Here is a 19,017-nt window from a genome sequence, read left to right as displayed (position 1 = left end):
AATCCATCTGCCCCAGCCAATAATTCTGTAAAGTACGATAAAATTATTAGATAGGTGAAATGGAAGAAATAGGCAGAAATACAAATTAGATTTTTTTGAGCTAGCGAGCTAGCAGACATAAAGTTGGCAGTATTAAACTGTATAAAAATAAACTCCCAATTTCTGTACTTAGCCCCTTGGGAACCAGTGCCAAACAGTTCACAGACGGGTAGTGTCCTGGGTTACAGAAAACTGCAGTGCTTGACTCTTAATGGGCAGTCCGTGTTTGCCAGATGCATGAATGAAGGAATAGAACGCACAGTGCACATTTGAACTTTAAGACAGCCCGGGCAGTCTTTGAATTGGAGATCTCCGTGTGACTGCTCACAAACAGTTGAACAAGTGAGGATAGCACAGGCTTGAGCACGTTAATAAAACGTGCTAGTCCAGAATAATCAGGAGAAGGCAATGGCACCCTACTCCAATACTCTTGCCTGGGAAATCCCATGGACGGAGGAGCCTGGTGGGCTGCAGTCCATGGAGTTGCTAAGAGTCGGACACGACTGAGCGACTTCACTTTCACACATTGGAGAAGGAAATGGCAACCCACTCCAGTGTTCTTGCCTGGAGAATCCCAGGGTTGGGGGAGCCTGGTGGGCTGCCGTCTGTGGGGTCGCACAGAGTCGGACACGACTGAAGTGACTTAGCAGCAGCAGTCCAGAATAATAACACAGCAAGAACAATTGCCAGAGTAATAAGAAAACCGAACATACCACGTTAGTTTTGTTTTAGTGTCGGACACGACTGAAGCGACTTAGCAGCAGCAGCAGCAGTGTTTATTGGAGGTATTCAGTATTTTTCTGACATATTTATTGATGAGGACTATGAGTAATTGATAGGCATTGGTGTAAAGATTTAATTTTGTGAAAAATCTTTCATTTCGCTCTTCGAAGTTTCTGGAACCATTCAGTTGCAGAGTATCCTGACATTACAAGATGAATATAGTTTGTCTTTATTGTGTGATCAGGATTTTTGAAAAAAATTGTAAAGTATAAAAGTGATGTTGTGAAAGGAGAATATAAATAGCACTGAAGGTTACTAAGTGCATATAAAAGCCTCCTTTCTCTCATTTTCTCAAAGCTGGAAGGTGTATTTTTATAAATGCATACTACTAGAGATTTTATGTATGCATATATAAGTTAATTATATATACAGATATACTTAAAAACATACACGTTTTTGAACTACATCATTAATGTTTAAGAATGAAAGCTCTGGATTCAGACGGTCTTGCTTTGAATTATGATTCTTCTATCATTTACTGCCTGTGTTTCCTTGGAAAGTTATGTAATATCCATGTATCTTCTTTTCCTCTTTTTAATAATAGGAAACTATCATGGGATTATTATGAGATTAAATGAATTCATTATTTAAACACTTAGTACAGGGACATGGTAATGAGCACTCAGTATATTTTCATTGCTGCTGCTGAAAATTGCTCTTCTCACTTAAGTATAACTTTGAATATTTTTCCTATCATTATATATGTGTAGTGTAGTATGCTTACCCTTGTCCCTATCCAACAAGGGATTGGTTCCAGGATCCTCTGTGATACCCAAATCTTGGATACTCAAGTCCTTTATATAAATAGTACAGTTAGCTGCATCTGCAAATACAGGAGGCTATCTGTATACTTCACTGAAAAAATATTTGTTTGGCATTCCATGGTTTGGATGTAGCATTATTTATCTAACCAGACCTTCACTAGTGAGCTTCTAGGCTGTTTTTTTTTCCTCCCCTTAGTACAGACAGTGCTACAGTGAGCATTTACATTTTTTCTGCATATTTATATAGGGCGGAATGTGGGAGAACCAGGTTTGATCCCTGGATTGGGAAGATCCCCTGGAGAAGGTAATGGCAACCCACTCTAGTACTCTTGCCTGGAGAATCCCATGGAGGGAGGAGCCTGGTAGACTACAGTCCATGGGGTCACAAATAGTCGGACACGACTGAGTGACTTCACTTTTACTTTCCCCAGTGACTCAGTGGTAAAGAATCTGCCTGCCAATACTGGAGATGGGGGTTCAGTTCATGGGTGGGAAAGATCCCCTGGAGAAGGAAATGGCAACCCACTCCATTAGTCCTACCTGGGAAATGCCATTGTCAGAGTCTGATGGGGCTGCAGTCCTTGGAATTGCAAAAGAAGTGGCTCAGTGGTAAAGAATCCACCTGCCAATGCAGAAGATGCCGGAGATGCCAGTTCAATCCCTGGGTCGGGAAGATTCCCTAGAGTAGAAAATGGCGACTTGCTTCAGTATTCTTGCCTAGAAAATTCCATGAACAGAGGAGCCTGGTGGGGTACAGTCCATGGGGTTGCAAAGAGTCAGACACAACTGAGCATGCCCTTATCCGTATATATGGGATATATACTGACTGAAAGTATGCACACGCAGTTTGAGTTTTGATAGATACAGACTGCACCACACCGCTTATAGTGTGTGACAGTGCCTGTTTCCTCACCCACTTATACATGTGGGGTGTTATATGTAGATTTTCTTGGTATCGGGCAGTCAAAATACAGAAATTAAGAACTGGGTTGTTATCCCTCACTTCTGATACTAGTTTGTAATTTTTATCGAAATAATTGCATGTTCACAGTTTTTGACTTAATATTAAGTAAATTCTATGAATTTGAACTGATAAAATGCACTTATACTACCAAAATACTATGCTTATTGTTATATATATTGGGTTCTATATAAGATTTAATTTGTAACATGGTTTCTGCTTTAAAGAAAGCTTTTGGAGCATAGACATTTTGCTGTTCCCTAAACAAAGCATGATATCTTTTACCTTTGCTCTTCCCCCTAAAATTAGCTTCCCTGCCTACAAATTCCATAGTAAAAATCATCTCTTGGTTTAGGCCTTTATCATCTCACCAACCAGATGAAACTTATATTGAAAGTCCAGGGGCTTTGATTAAAATGTGCATGTGTATGCATGCTTAGTTGCTCAGTCATGTCTGACTCTTTGTGACCCATTGAACTGTAGTCCTCCAGGCTCCTTTGTCCATGGATTCTCCAGGCAAGAATACTGGAATGGGTTACCATGCCGTCCCCCAAGGAATCTTCCCAACCCAGGAATCGAGCCTGCATCTCCTGTGTCTCCTATATTGATACACACATATATACACACACACACACACATATACACACGTGTATATATATATATGAATGAATGAAAGTCAACCTTGTACCCACTGGTTAAATTCTTATCTTTAAAATGTAGACACATGTATCTATGTATGCACCTCAGAAATACGAAATATTCAGTAAGAATCAAGCAAGTTATACTTAAAAGGAACTTTCCCCTGCAGGCAGGAATTTAATCAAGGACAGTTCATGTGAATTGCCTATTTCAGTGATCTCAAGGGATCTCAAGTTTCAGTGACCTGAAAGTCCATTTATTCATCCATGCTCACTTATTCATTTCTCTTTTCCTTTGTTCATTGAGATTGGCTGATTCATGTGTCTCTGTAAAGTGTTTTGTTTATTTTTTGTAGGATGGAGACCAAGTCCTTTTCATTTTTGTAACCAACATAGCACACGCTTACATATAGAGGACCTGGTAAATATTTGTTAAATATTACATTTTTAAAGTCAAATGCCTTTTTCCTTTTAAAAATATTTTAAAACCTTTAAGCCTTTTATGGCACTTAGTAGTAGTAGTAGTAGTTTAGTTGCCAAGTCATGTCCCACTCTTGCAACCCCATGGACTGCAGCCTGCCAGGCTCCTCTGTCCATGGGATTCTCTAGGCAAGAATACTGGAGGCGGTTGCCATTTCCTCTAGAGAACAGAGATTTGTAGAACCTGTTAAGCCGATTGGAAGCTGTGGTGTAGTGAAAAACCCATCTTATAGCCACCAGGTGGCAACAGTTGAGCAAAAAACGGATTTTCTGCTTTATGAATGTTACTGTTTCTTAACAGTAGAGGGTGGCATGTTACTTTACAGCACATTGAGAAAATGGGTTGCAAGAGTTTTTAAGGCTGCACAGAACATTTTATTGTTTTAGGATGGTGAGTAACTATTTTAGCTGATTTATGTAGAATACTGATGTTATAATACACTTTATAGTTTCATTTTAGCAATATATTAGATAGATTTTATGTAAATATTTTTAAATTTTTCATGAATATTTCTTATTGGTATTTTTTATTTCAAAATGTTGGAATATTCCAACCGAATATTTAAATCAAATATTTTGTCTTTTCAGAATACTGAAAAATCCAAAAATAGCTTATTTGAAGGATTGGTTTCAGTTGTCTTATTTTTAATATAAGTCTTCTAAATTCATATACTGGCAGTACTCATACAGCTTTATTTACCCCTTTGTTTTCTCACTAGTTTTATATTGACAACTTAAAAAATCACACCAATGTTTTAAAAACTAATATGTAAAAGAATGATGCAAAACATTTCTGATTTTAACCATAGTATTCCCTGATTTTTACATTATAGAATTCTAGGAGAATTATCTCCAAGTTAGTAATAAAAGCCTTCTGAAATATTTAGTTTCATGGTAGAGTATAACATTTTCAAAGCAGGTTTAGAGGAAATGACCAGTTAATATAATAACAATGAAAGAGTGTATTGAGGTAGATGTAAATCTCTAAGGAAAGTAGGTGTTTATCAATAGCTGTAATATACATATTGATATAAATAGTACTATACATTGCCTAAAAGAAAAGATGAACATGTTCTGTATGTATTCTGCTTCTTGGGTGGTAATATGCTCTGATCATATACAGTCAGACTCCTGTGATTTCAGCATTAGCTTTCACTTATTATGTCTCTTTCCTAACTCTTATTTTTACTTAGACATCTCACTTTCTTCTTTTAATATGTTTGGATTTTCCTTTATTTTGTTTTTACTTTTAAAGGTTTTATTAAGATTTTTCTTGTGATTAATTTTTCTAGTGTGATTATGATGCTTAAGTTTGTTTTTATCTGTTGGCATTAAATAACAGGAAATAAAGAAAGCAATAACATTTGAGTGGAGCCTGGTTTGTAGGGATTTAGGAATAAAATTAAACAGTGATTATCCCATTTATCTTTTCCCTCTCTTTGTAAAACTTGGGGCACTCTGCTGTTGTCAGCTGGCAAACATGGAATAATAGACCCCCAGTCCAGGAGTCAGCGACTCAAGTCCTCTGGCCTCTGACCAGCTACTCAGGTTGAGGTGGTCAGATCCTCCCAAAGGAGATAAATGCACACTGGAGCAGCGGATGTTTATCCCAGAGAAATGAAAACTTATGTTCATATAAAAACTTACACAGAAGTGGCCATAGGAGCTTTATTTATTTATTATAGCCAAAAACTGGAAACAGCCCAGATGTCCTTCAACTGGTCAATGGTTAAACATAATGTGGTGCATCTGTCTTGTGGAATATGACAGTAAAGAGGAACCAGTGATCGAAACATACAGCAGCTTGAATGGCTCTCAAGTGAGTTATGCTTTGTGAAAAAAGCCAATCCCAAAGAGTTACATACTCTGTGATTCTGTTCATATGACATTATTGAAATAGTGTAATTACTGAGATGGGGAACAAATATATAGTTGCTAAGAGTTAGGATAGGGCAGAAGGGAGATAAGGAGTGGAAGGACAGCACAAGGGATCGTTGTGGTGACGGAACGTCCTGTGACTTGACTGTGGTGGTGTAGACATGAACCTTCACATATGATAAAAGTGTACAGAACTAAATATACACACAAATGATTATATCTGAAACTGGTGAAATCTGAATACTACTGATGGATTACATCAATGTCACTTTCCTGGTTGTAATATTATACTGTGATTTACAAGATGTTACCATTGGGAGAACTGATAAACATTGCAGGAGCTCTCCATGTATTAGTCCTTGTAATTGCATGTGAATTTACAATGGTCTCAAAATAGAAAATTTAATTTAAAGAGAAGTTTCATTTCACTAGTCTGCCAGATCTAGCACTAGTCAGCTCAGTGAAGTCCATAAGCGTGACCCCGTTATCCCACATAATTAATGATTTTTTTGGTTAGAAACAATGCTATTAGGAATACCATGACAATGGACATGAGAATCTGTAAGCTCATGAATGGTGGTTTTGGTAGAAGCTTTGTGGGCAGGGAAGGCAAATCCATATTCAGAATAAACGTCCATTCCAGTGGTAAATATATCACTGTCCTTTCCGTTTCAAATAGTCCTATGTTACCAGTTTGCCACCAGGTGGCTGGCTGATGCTCCCAGGGAATCATACTGTCTCGGAAGCTTAGTATTGGTTTCTGCCATGGTAGATTGGTCATTTAGCAGTGACTGTGGCCAGATCACTACTCACAGGGTGAGTGGAAGTCAGTATTCCTGAATCTATGTATAAGTTCCATACCACAGAAATTCAGGGGCCTAGCAGCTGGTAAAATTTCTAGTTGGCCAGTGGTCTGGGCCATGTTGAGATACTCTTCCTACCCCCAAGGCAGAAGCAAATCCCTACTGTCGTGGCATGTTTGTTCTTGAACCCACTGAGGAGGTGGGCAAGAGTGTCATGGAGAGAGGTTGACTGACTCCACATGACTAGCTGTCTTGTCCCTTGATTATTAAGATTCTTCTCTGCTGAAGAAGTTATTCACGTGTGACTCTTTTATTTTTTCACTCTGTGCCTGTTTGAGAGAGATCTGTCTTCCTATCTCTTTTGCAGACCTTCTTGTCACATATTTCCCAATCCTGTTTCTGCTAAATCTCTGACCATCCAGCACAATCATTAGTCACTTGACACAAATCATTTTTGGTCCTCACTTTAGGCCATCTGTCTGTGCAGAGAGATAATCACTCAAGTGCCCTGCTCAGAGCCCTCTACTGCTGTCATTTAGGGCTACTCTAGTTCTGCATACGCTACTCATAGAGACCTCAGAATACTTATTGTCCATCTCTGTACTGCAAGCATCACGTCTGCCAGGTTATAAAACTCACGTAGTGGAAGAGCTTGCCTGATGACCTACACCTTTTGCAGAGTCTTATCTTGTTCTGGGCCCCACTCAAAACTGGCAGCTTTTTGGGTTACTTGTTAAAAGAATTGAAGAAACATGTCCATATGAGTATTTGTTGCCTGCAAAAATCAAAGAGACCCATTAAGCACTGAGCTTCTTTGTGGTAAGAAAGGATATCTCGACATAGCCCAGACCTCTGGCCCCCTGGGAATTTCAACCAAGGCCCAGCATTTTTGTGAGATTCATTTCCCACCCTCTGGCATAGAGGTGTCTTACCATGAGTCGAGAGTAGTTGGAGTTTCCTGCTTCCAGGTCAAGTCAGCATGTGTAATGGAGCAGCATACTATCTTGTGGAATGGAGTGGCCTTCAGAGTCTATGTAAACTAGACTGTGGCATAGAGCTAGAGAGTTAATGTAACCTGGAGGTATATCATCTTTACTAACAGGTCTAGAAAAAGAAAGCATTTGTTAGATAATTATTGCATGCCAGGTGCTGAGGGATATTTTAATTGACTCCAGCCATGAAATCACATCTGGAACAACAGCTGCAATTGGAGTTACCCCTTGATTAAGTTTATGACAATAAATTGTCCTTCCGGAAGACCTGTCTGTTTTCTGCAGGGCCTGGTAGGCAAGTTGAATGCGCACGTGGTAGGAGTCACCACCCTGCATCTTCCAGGTCCTTGACAGAGGTGCTGACTGCTGCAGTGCCCTAGGGAGGTAGTATTTTGCCTTTGACTTACTTTGGTAGGTAGTGAAAGTTCTCACTTGGCCGTTCCTACTCTAATAGCCTTCACTCCACAGATCAAGGAACCAGTGTGGAGATCCTGCCAGTGGCTGACTATACATGTTCCAGTTGCGCCTTCTAGGGAGAATAACCATAGAGCACGTTCATGAGACAGATCTGAGCTAAAACTCCATTTATCACGCAATCTCTATAAGCCCTTGTTCTGACTGGCACTGAATTTGTTCTTGAAGAGTTAGTGTCAGTTCAGATTATCTCTGAAAAGTCTGCTAATTTCTCCTCCCTCAGTTCTGGTAAATAGCCACAGACCCCTTTGGGAAAGCTGGAAGGAAGATTGGTGGTCCAGATTTCAGGTTTGGTAACAGCATCCTTCTGCAAGGGGACATGACCTCCTCTTCATTTGAAAAGCTTGTTGTCTGGGAATTGGTTCAAGGATTGGTTGAGGGGCTGTGAGTTTCATATGTGGTGATTCAATTTGTTCTCTAGAATTAGAGTTTTCCCATCTATTTTATTTCTAAGGACACCATAACCAACCAGCCAGTACCAGAAAACTCTACAGGTTGTTAGGCTCTGCAGCATTATGATAACCATGCCCATCATGTTGTTGGCTAAGAAGTGCTGACCTGACTCCTGCCACTAAAGGATCTCATTATTTCCCATTGAGTTCAGGGTGTCAGTCTGGCCTACAGAGAGCAGCTACCACACAGCTCTCAGAAATGCTGGTACTCCCTTCTCAAAGGTGTTTCTTTTAGTCTTGGTAAACTACGTATCTTATAGATCCTCCTGGGGCCATAATAAGAGGTGGTGAACAGATCATAAATAATAAATCCATCCTAACATTATATTCTCTTCTAGCCTTTGAGTACTTTTCTCAATGGTATACTAAGGAAGTTCTGGTATTTCAACTTCATCTAGTGTAGTCTTTCATTGGGTCTAGGTTTCATTAAGTCCGCCAAGCAAGCTATTAAAAGCCTCTCCCAGCCACTTAAGCTAATATATTATATCTGAATCTTTGCCTGTGCATGAGTGCTAAGTTGCTTCGGTTGTGTCCGACTCTTTTCAACCCCTTGAACTGTAGCCTGTCAGGTTCCTCTATCTGTGGGGTTCTCTAGGCAAGAATACTGGAGTGGGTTGCCATGCCCTCCTCCAGGGGATCTTTCCAACCCAGTGATCGAACCTGGGTCTCCTGCATTGCAGGCAGATTCTTTTAACATCTGAGCCACCCAGGAAGGCCCAGTGATGACTGGGTCTATAATGATTTGATTAATTTTTTTTTAAGCTACATTTTAGGGGGTGATGGTCCTACCAGAGGCATATTTTGAGAACTTTACATGTGGCTATTTATTTATTTAATCCTCATAACAGCCCTGTGAAATAGGCATAATTATTAACCCCCTTGTATATGTGAGTCAACAGTAGCACAGAGAGTCTAAGTGCATTGCCCCAACCACGGAGCAGGTGAGTGGACCATCAGGACTTGAGCCACACAGTCCAACCTCAGAGCCTTGAGGAGCCTGTGCTCCTACTCCAGGCCTTACCAACTGCTCATGCCTTGCCAGACAGCTGTCATTTTGATTCTTTTCTTTCCTGATGGACTGAGTTACCTATTGCTGCATAGTCAGTCCTCCAGACTTATTTCTCTAGACCATTTGTTTAATTATTATGTTTTTTAGAGAAGAGAAAAAATATATTGTATTTATTTTGCCAGGACAATAAACATCTTATTTTTATTTCTAGGTGTGGTACACTTGGCCTCTCTGTCAAATGTTCTGTGCTGGACAGAAAATTGCCTTCTGTGACTATATCCTTTTAATTATTCCACTTGTTTTCAGCCTGGCTTCTCATTCCAGCTTTCTATAATTCCTGGCATGATGGAGTCCTGTGCCTTTATGGAATTCTTCAGAATAAACTGACTTATTTTCATAGCTTCTTCCTTCTGTGTATTTTTAGCTGCAGTTTCCTTCACTCTCCTTCACTAGTTATCATCCTTCTGCATACTTTGGTCCACTAGAAAGTTGTTTAAATTTCTTGCATACTTTTTGTCTCCATTCTGTTCTCTTTAATATTGGCAGTTTGTAATTTTTTTGTTCATTCTTTTACCATCATTGGGCTTCCCTAGGAGCTCAGCTGATAAAGAATCTGCCTGCAATGCAGGAGACCCTGGTTCAATTCCTGGGTTGAGAAGATCTGCTAGAGACAGGATAGGCTACCCACTCCATTATTCTTGAGCTTCCCTGGGGGCTCAGCAGGTGAAGAATGTGCCTGCAATGCAGGAGACCCGGGTTTCATCCCTGGGTTGGGAAGATCCCCTGGAGAAGAGAACGGCTACCCACTCCAGTATTCTGGCCTGGAGAAGCCTTGGGGTCGCAAAGAGTCAGACACAACTGAGCGACTTTCACTTTCTTTCTTTACCATCACTGAATGGAATTTCAGAGGGAGGGAGAGAAAAATGTTAAGGATCCACTTGAACGTTAAGGTGCCATCTTGAACCACTACTTCATTAATTTTACTAAAAGAACTTTGTTATGAGCATAGCATTTATTGGGTAGGTTGAAGAAACTGAAGTTGTTGCAGCACAGTTAGTAGAAGAAAGTAATTTTTAAATTACCTGTCAGAGAAGACACATGTAAAGATGTTTTTCTTGTTAACTAATATAAAGTAAAGTACATATACCATTTCATTATTTTTGTTACTGTTTGTGTTAAAAGAGGGAGCTGGGTAGGATTTGTCTTCCCCTTTCAACAGTTTATTACTTTATAAAACCATTTTAATATTGTAGAATATTTAAGAATTCCTACTCCTAAACTTGATAGGTATCCAACCTTTTCATTAACAAGTAAGAAGACAGATCCAGAGAGGTTAAGTGACAGTCAAGATTTTTAGCTATTTAGTGGCTGAGTTACTCACAGAGCCCAGGTTTCCTGAATATTTGTTATTCTGCTTTACTGTTTGCTTCCTTTTAAGATTTTTAGTCATGTTTCTACTTTCCATCTTTTGAAGCAACCTGTATTTAAAATCACTTTTCAGCCTGTCACATGGCTGTGAGTAGCAGATACGGTATTCATGTGTGAAATGAGGTGCCTGCACTCATTGCTATCTCGTGCTTCCTCTGATTCCAAGCTGTATATTAAATATCTTCATATGCATGATAGTTTTATACATATTAATTTATGCATATGCTTTATAGGCTTCCCAGGTGGCTCAGTGGTAAAGGATCCCCCTGCCATTGCAAGAGACACAGGAGATGAGGGTTCGATCCTTAGGTCGAAAAGATCCCCTGGAGAAGAAAATGGCAACCCACTGCAGTAGTCTTGCCTGGAAAACTCCATGGACGGAGGAGCCTGGTGGGCTACAGTCTTTTGGGTCACAAAGAATTGGACATGGCTTAATGACCACTCATCAATGCACATATGCTTTATATATTAAAAAATTTTAAGTAATACCTCCATCCCCAAAAAATAGATGAAGAAAAAGAAAGAAGTGGGTTGCCATTTCCTTTTCCAGGGGATCTTCCCTACCCAGAGATTGAACCTATGTCTCCTGCAGTGGCGGGCGAATTCTGTACTAATGAGCCTCTGGGAAGCCCAAAGATGAGTGCTGCTGCTAAGTTGCTTCAGTTGTGTCTAACTCTGTATGACCCCATAGATGGCAGCCCACCAGGCTCCCCTGTCCCGGGGGATTCTCCAGGCAAGAACACTGGAGTGGGTTGCCATTTCCTTCTCCAATGCATGAAAGTGGAAAGTGAAAGTGAAGTTGCTCAGTCGTGTCCAACTCTTAGCGACTCCATGGACTGCAGCCTACCAGGCTCCTCCATCCATGGGATTTTCCGGGCAAGAGTACTGGAGTGGGTTGCCATTGCCTTCTCCGCCAAAGATGAGTAGAAGGCACACAAATCTGTACTCATGGATTTCTGAAAAAGCATGTGTTTGAAAAAAAAGTTTTTGTAAGTTAAAATAAAAAGAAATAATCACCCTGTATTATATATGCAACCCTACTTCAAATAAATTCAGTATGTAAAACAGCTTCTAGAAATGAGTAACACAAAACAGTTAAAGCTATCTTTCCTTTAAAATTTTATTTTAGGAAAAGAAAATTACAGCGTTAAAATGTTAAAATTAAAGTCAGGTCATTTAAAAATATTGTGTAACAAGAACTGCTAATTCAGACTACTAATTATATGACCCATAATCATTTTTATCTTAATGTTTATTTAAATTTGTATTAAAACTATAGTCACTTTCATTAACCTGTATTCAAAGGTATTTTTTTTTTTTGCAGATAGTCATATAGGAATGAGGACTTCCCTGCTGGCTCAGATAGTAAAGAACACCTGCAATGAGGGAGACCTGGGTTCGATCCCAGGGTTGGGAAGATCTCCTGGCGGAGAGCATGACAACCCACTCCAGTATTCTTGCCTGGAGAATTGCATGGACAGAGGAGTCTGGGGGGCTACAGTCCATGGGGTCACAAAGAGACACGACTGGGTGACTAAGCGCAGCATATAGGAATGAAGCCAGTTACCTTCTTGGATACCCTCCGTGCATACTCACCTCCTTACCCCCTCCTCACCCCAGGCCTGAGGCTTTGTCTAAGGACGCTTCTTACCTGCTCACCTTCCAGATTGCACCTGGGGCCACCACATCTCCACCCAAGCACAGATGCCTGCTTTTCTCTGGCTCTTCAAGGAGGAAAAGAATGAGGAGGAAGCTGAAGAGTGTACCTGACTTTTTAAAGCAAGATTTTATTTCAGTGTTTTTATTATTGCTGCAAAACAAATATACAGCAAATTGACTTTTAAAAACTTCCCCTGTAAGCTATTAATCTGTATGTATATGTGTTAGTTGCTCAGTTGTGTCCGACTCTTTGCAACCGCTCCAGGCTCCTCTGTCCATGAGATTTCCCAGAATACTGGAGTGGGTTGCCATTCCCTTCTCCAGGGGATCTTCCCAACCCAGTGATCGAACCCTGGTCTCCTGCAATGCAGGCAGATTCTTTACCGTCCGAGTAACCAGAGAAGCCAAGAGATTGTGGCTGCGTGGGCACGGAAGCTGTTACTGTGCTTACCATATTATACCTTTGCATTGAATTACATATGTATCAATGTCTCTTCATATTTAGGGCTCTCCGAAAAATGTGGAATCCTTCGCGTCTATGCTGAGACATTCTCCTCTCACACAGATGGGACCTGCAAAGGATAAAATAGTCATTGGGCGAATCTTTCATATCGTGGAGAACGATCTTTATATAGATTTTGGCGGCAAGTTTCATTGTGTATGTAAAAGACCGGAAGTGGATGGAGAGTAAGTAGAATCATTTCCAGATGCTTTAAGAGTGTGCATAAAAGTTGAGATATCTCAAAAGTATTGTTGGACTTTAAGTGGTGATTTTTTGAAAAGATAGAAAATAGGATTATTTCTCTTCATCATGCTAGTTAGTCCACGTAGGCCAAGTTCACATCATGTGATATTAGTCAAGTTAGGCTAAATTCATGTCTTCTCAAAGCGGAGATCAGTTTTGGGGAAGATTTGAATGTCCATCCTGATAATAAACCGTTCCGCATCATAAAATTAAAACCATCTTTGGAGTAATACATGCTGTTCAACCCATTGTATGTGTAACTTTTGGGCCTCTTCTTTTTCACAGTCTCCATCTGCCTTTCAAAAGAAACCTCTGATTTCTCTTTCATTATGTTCTTTTCTCTTATTGTACCAAATCCTGATTCTTTTTCATATTTTTTTCTTCCTGTTTTGCATCTGCTCTCTGGATTACCATTTTTCCTATTATTTGAACAGAATTCATTCTGTTTGTAGTCTTTGTAGATAAAGATAATTGTGAATATAAATATGCCTTATGAAAACCACTAAGGTGGGAGACCTGGGAATAGAATATAAAGAGGGAACAAAGATGCAGAACTAAAACTCTGAGACTGGAAAATGATAGTCATCGAGATGGAAATGAATTTTTTCCATAAATTTTTAATATATACAAATATAAAGAAACATGTATATCACTGGCATTTGCCAGTTTATAATAAATTTGGCTGAGCAGGTAAAATATTTATAATTCAGCAGACTTATATAAAATGCATCTTCTTGTAAAGCTAATACCTGCTGATCTGGCTTCACATTAGGTCAACTTGTAAGAATGATAGCCAGTTCATCTGGGTGGCATCCATGGTGGCACGATGTAAAGCTTATCAGTTGCAGGGAGGAGAAGAAAGGATTTCTTTACATGAAATAATACTTCATTTGCAAATTACTGATATATTTTCTATTAATGAAAAATGATCTGCTGTTGCGCTTGCTAACAGTACCCAAGAGTTTAGAATCCTTTCGGTTTGGCAGGCACTGTTATAAGGGCTCATAAATAAGACAGATTAGCTCTCTGCTTCCATGAATTTGGGGGAACTTACTCTCTTGGGAGAATGGAGGATAGATAATAAACTAGTGCACAAATCAGTTTTAAAAATTGGTAATTAAATGAGTAAGAAGAGGTAATATGATGACAAGATGTTCAGTGAGTAGAAGATAACAGTAATCAGAGAAGACCTTTGACCCTTGCTTCTATTGCTAAATGTTTAAAATGCCACCAGAATGCTTCTTTTTTAAAAAAAGTGATAACTGATAAGGATCCCAAATTGTTTTGGTTAACTGAATATTCTAATTAGCTAAATTACAGCCTTTTAATAAGTTCTATAGCTTTTTTTGTTTTAATATTCATTTCTAATTGTTGTTTAAAAGAACAAGTTTTCCGTTTTTGTCCCAAGGAGCATATTGTTGTTCAGTTGCCAAGTCATGTCCTACTCTTTGCGACCCCGTGGACTGCAGCATGCCAGGCTTCCCTGACCCTCACCATCTCCCAGAGTTTGCCCAGGTTCATATCCACTGAATTGGATAGAGTTATGCAAAAAGGCTTCAGAGATTGCTCTGGGAGAAAAGAGGGCAGTTAGGTCCTATTTCAGAGCAACTCTGCTTTCACTGCTTTTATACTACAGTTCTGGTAATGTCTCGTTTAAGGTGTTGTGGGGAGTGGTGGTGAGTATTTCTATCATACAAAAAAAGTTCGAAAAACACTTTTAAAAGAAAAATTAAGTCTAGAAAGACATTGCATTAATAGTAATATTTAGAATATAAAGTATAGTATTTAGGCATGAAAAATAGTGTGATCTACTTTGAGTGAGTTGCAAAGTAGACATATTATAATTACATTCAGAGGTTTTGGCAGTGTGGTTGGGACCTAACTCTTACAGTACCAGCCTCAAGAGTTTTAATCATTTTGTTTTTTAAACATCAATTTATGACTTGGAATCAGAAGTCAGATTATAGCAAATCAAAATGACCCTGGCATTAACTTTTTTGGCAGTTATCATTGAATTAACTGACTTGTTAAGTTTAATCAAGATTTTCTTCTATAAAACCCATTAACCCATAACAGCACTTCAGTTCAGTTCAGTTCAGTCGCTCAGTCATGTCCAACTCTTTGCGAACCCATGAACTGCAGCATGCCAGGCCTCCCTGTCCATCACCAACTGCCGGAGTCTACCCTAACCCATGTCCATTGAGTCGGTGATGCCATCCAACCGTCTCATCCTCTGTCATCCCCTTCTCCTCCTGCCCTCAATCTTTCCCAGCATCGGGGTCTTTTCACATGAGTCAGCTCTTCACATCAGGTGGCCAAAGTATTGGGGTTTCAGCTTCAACATCAGTCCTTCCAATGAACACCCAGGACTGATCTGCTTTAGGATGGTATCAGCACTTGAATTAGACAATTAGAAACTAATAGTTCTGTACCATAACTGGGCATTTTTGCTTCTTTCAGTTGAGGTATATATTTAGCAAAAGCTAGTTGTGTTTGTTCCCAAACCCATTTATATTATTGCTTAATAATTTATTTGATTATTACATAAATTAATAAAATAGGAGTTTCAAAAGGGTCTTTGTTCTTATGAAAGCTAATTTTAATGTTTTAGAAAAGCACCATAAAGCAATCTTTTAAAAATAAAATTGCTATTGAATTAGTTTAAGTAAACTGTAAAGATGGGGATGAGGGCGGCAGTTCTTTCTGTCCCTGTGTTAGTTTAAAGTGACTGACTCCGGCAATCCCTGACTTTGCAGTATAGATATTGTTTATTTAAGGAGATCAGTGCAGAGCTCCAGTGAGTGGACCTCTCCTCAGTAAGAAGGCCTGGCCCCCTCTCAGAGTATTTGCATTAATTACTAAGTTAATGTCTCTACAGTTTATGTGTATACTTGTTTTATGGAGTCCTCCTCACTTTGACCTGCTTTTCCATGAACCAATCTATGAGTCAGGGGACTTCTGCTGGGACTTAAAAATATAAAACACTTTTCTCTTTAAACATTTATCTGTTATTAATACAGCACACAATTTCACAAAATTTGTCCTAGTGTGGATTAAGATCATTTCATTTCTGTATCTGATAATCATGACAGCCAGGCTTTTTAAAACATATGTTGGCACCTTATGTACATTGTCTGATTTGTTCTACACAAGAAGCATAGGCAATAGAAGATATTATCCCCATTTCCCAAATGAAAGTAAGTCTTTGAGCATAAACAAGGTGCTGCAGTCACACAGGTGTAATTAACAAGGCAGAGATTAAAGCCTAGGTTTGTGTGTATCCATCACTCAAGAATGTTCTTTCACTTTGCTGTGCTGCTCTCTAAATCCTACAGCATGTAGCTATTAGTACTAAAGTGTAATAGAAACTTCCTTAAAATAGTCTGACATATGAACTAGCTTTATACCAGGGACCTTAAAAGCAGTATGGTAGTGAATCACTATAGAGGTCTGTTAAAGACTGGTAGGTAGTCAGTTCTAATATCCTGGGTTATGGTGTCCACGGTACAGTGTGTTTGGGTAGTATTACCACCAATAATGTAATGGCCAGCAGGTCCAGGCTTTGTTTTGGAATGGTTGTGAATCATGATTGTGGTGACTCCTGTAGTCACAGAAACTAGTTAATGTCACAGAAACTAGTTAATGTCTGACAATGAAAAGTAGCTTAGAGTCAGCATGCCTCTTGTTATTTGGGAGTGACATATTTCAAAAAAGTTTATTTTGCAAAGGGTAGAAAGTTGACTCTTTGTGTATAACACAATTTTTAATTGATTCATTTTATAAAATGTATCATTTGTTTTCTTGAACCTTATTAGACCTAAAGTCGTTTGACTTGTTTGTCTTTGTTTTGATGACCCAAGGTCATAATTATGAACATTAACTTCTGTATTGTATCACAACTTAAGTATATAGGCTTGTTGTTAGTCAGCCAGGTAACCGTCCAGTTTCATAGTTTTTGTGTTTCACCTTTGGGTGTCCTGTTTCTTTTCCTATTTGTATTTGTGTCTGCATTTCTAGCTTTCTTAGACTTCCTGATTTTCTTCTAATATTCTGATGCCTGGGAAATCAGTCATCAAAACTGTGCTTAGAATAAGATAACTAGAGTTTGAGTAAGGACCTCAGAGCCTCTTAAGTAAGAAAAGTGTATGTACTTGAATATGCGAACGTCAGCGTGTGTCTTGACCACTCCTAAGCTCCCCTGCTTAATTCTCACTGAGTTCTGTGGAGACTTGATGTCACCAGATAACTAACTTCCTGATCAGTGACCTGTAACCAGGTCAGGGTCTTGCCGCTATGTTGACTACGTGTTCACTGAAGCCCTTGATAGAGATGGTCACATATCAGAAAAGTGTTTGTTGCAATCAAGGTACTGAGTGTCCTGGACAGGAGCAGTTGTCGTGGTTGAGACTTTCACCTCTAGTGGGAACAGGAGTGAAAATAGGATGGGATTATTGGATCTCAAATACTACTTGAGGTGGTGCCAGTTCTTACAGTGAGTGAAGCTAAAGTCACTCAGTCAGGTCTGACTCTGCGATGCCACGGACTATACAGGCCATGGAATTCTCCAGTCCAGAATACTGGAGTGGGTAGCCTTTCCCTCCTCTAGGGGATCTTCCCAACCCAAGGATCGAACCCAGGTCTCCCTTATTGCAGGCAGATTCTTTACCAGTTGAGCCACAAGAGAAGCCCTTGTGCAAAGTATTGCTTTATGGCATTGATTAATTTGGTTGGCTTGGAATGTACCCATAATACATTTTATTAATCTCAAGAACTAAGTTGCTGATTGTATTAACCTTATTTTTAAACAAATAGGCCATAGCATAATTTTTCACTGAGTCAGCAAACATTTAATGAGCAGCTATTGTGCACCACTTCTTGTTTTATGTTAGCAATGTACAGATGAAAGACAGTCCCAGTGCTCAAGGAGTTTGTGATTCAGCTGGGGGTAGAGATGTAAACCAAGGCAGATAGTAGCGTGTCAAGTTTTGTGCACTGTACCCTGCCGGCCTGGAGAAGAGGGGATCCATGATGGAGTCAGCTTGTGGCAGAGACAGTTTCCCAGAGGAACTAGCAGTTGAACTGAGTTGTAGAGGAGGGATAGGAGACACGAAGTGCAGGAAATGAGAGGGAGCTGTACTTGGCCAGAGTTTTCAGTGAGAGAGAACTCAAGTGGCTTAGTTGGCTTACGTTTAGGAGAAGTGAGTTGGGAGAGTAGGGACATGGGCAGGAGCCAGGTCCTCAAGGAGTTTATGTATCATTTTCAGACATTGAGGCTTTACTCTGAAAGTGGTAAAGATATTAAAATATCCTGACAGGTAATAGGGACCACACTGTGTTTCAGTGAGATCATTCTGGCTGTGATGTGGAGTATGTATTAGAAGAATGAAACCAGAGTTAGAGAGGCCAGTAAGGAAGCTTCTGGGAAGAAATAACAAAAATGTGAATTAAGTCTGCTGCTGCTGCTGCTGCTGCTGCTAAGTCACTTCAGTCATGTCCAACTCTGTGCGACCCCATGGACGGCAGCCCACCAGGCTCCCCCATTCCTGGGATTCTCCAGGCAAGAACACTGGAGTGGGTTGCCATTTCCTTCTCCAATGCATGGAAGTGAAAAGTGAAAGTGAAGTTGCTCAGTCATGTCCAACTCTTAGCGACCCCATGGACTGCAGCCTATCAGGCTCCTCTGTCCATGGGATTTTCCAGGCGAGAGTACTGGAGTGGGGTGCCATTGCCTTCTCCTAGGAATTAAGTCTAGGGGTCAGGAAAGGAGATTTTTACTAGTAATTTAGGAGATAGAAGAAACAGGTGTTGATGACTAATTGTGGCTTGCAATTCAGAGGGCAAAGCTTCTGATGGTGTTTGATTTTAGACATGAATGAATAGGTAAATAGAAAATTGAGTTGTATTGGGGAGGT

At 39.7% G+C, this 19,017-nt stretch overlaps 1 protein-coding gene across 1 annotated transcript in view; it reads left to right on the top strand.

Annotated features, from left to right (window-relative positions):
* The window catches only part of MRPS28 (mitochondrial ribosomal protein S28), a 104,192-nt gene that overhangs the window by 1,326 nt on the left and 83,849 nt on the right, over positions 1 to 19,017 (top strand). Inside the window, exon 2 of the mRNA XM_069601082.1 lies at positions 12,866 to 13,047. Within this exon, the coding sequence (XP_069457183.1) occupies positions 12,866 to 13,047 (182 nt within the window). The remainder of the gene's footprint in view (positions 1 to 12,865; positions 13,048 to 19,017) is intronic.

The sequence above is a fragment of the Ovis canadensis genome, chromosome 9 (assembly GCF_042477335.2).
Source record: "Ovis canadensis isolate MfBH-ARS-UI-01 breed Bighorn chromosome 9, ARS-UI_OviCan_v2, whole genome shotgun sequence".
NCBI lineage: Eukaryota > Metazoa > Chordata > Mammalia > Artiodactyla > Bovidae > Ovis > Ovis canadensis.
This window is presented reverse-complemented; position numbering and strand designations above follow the sequence as displayed.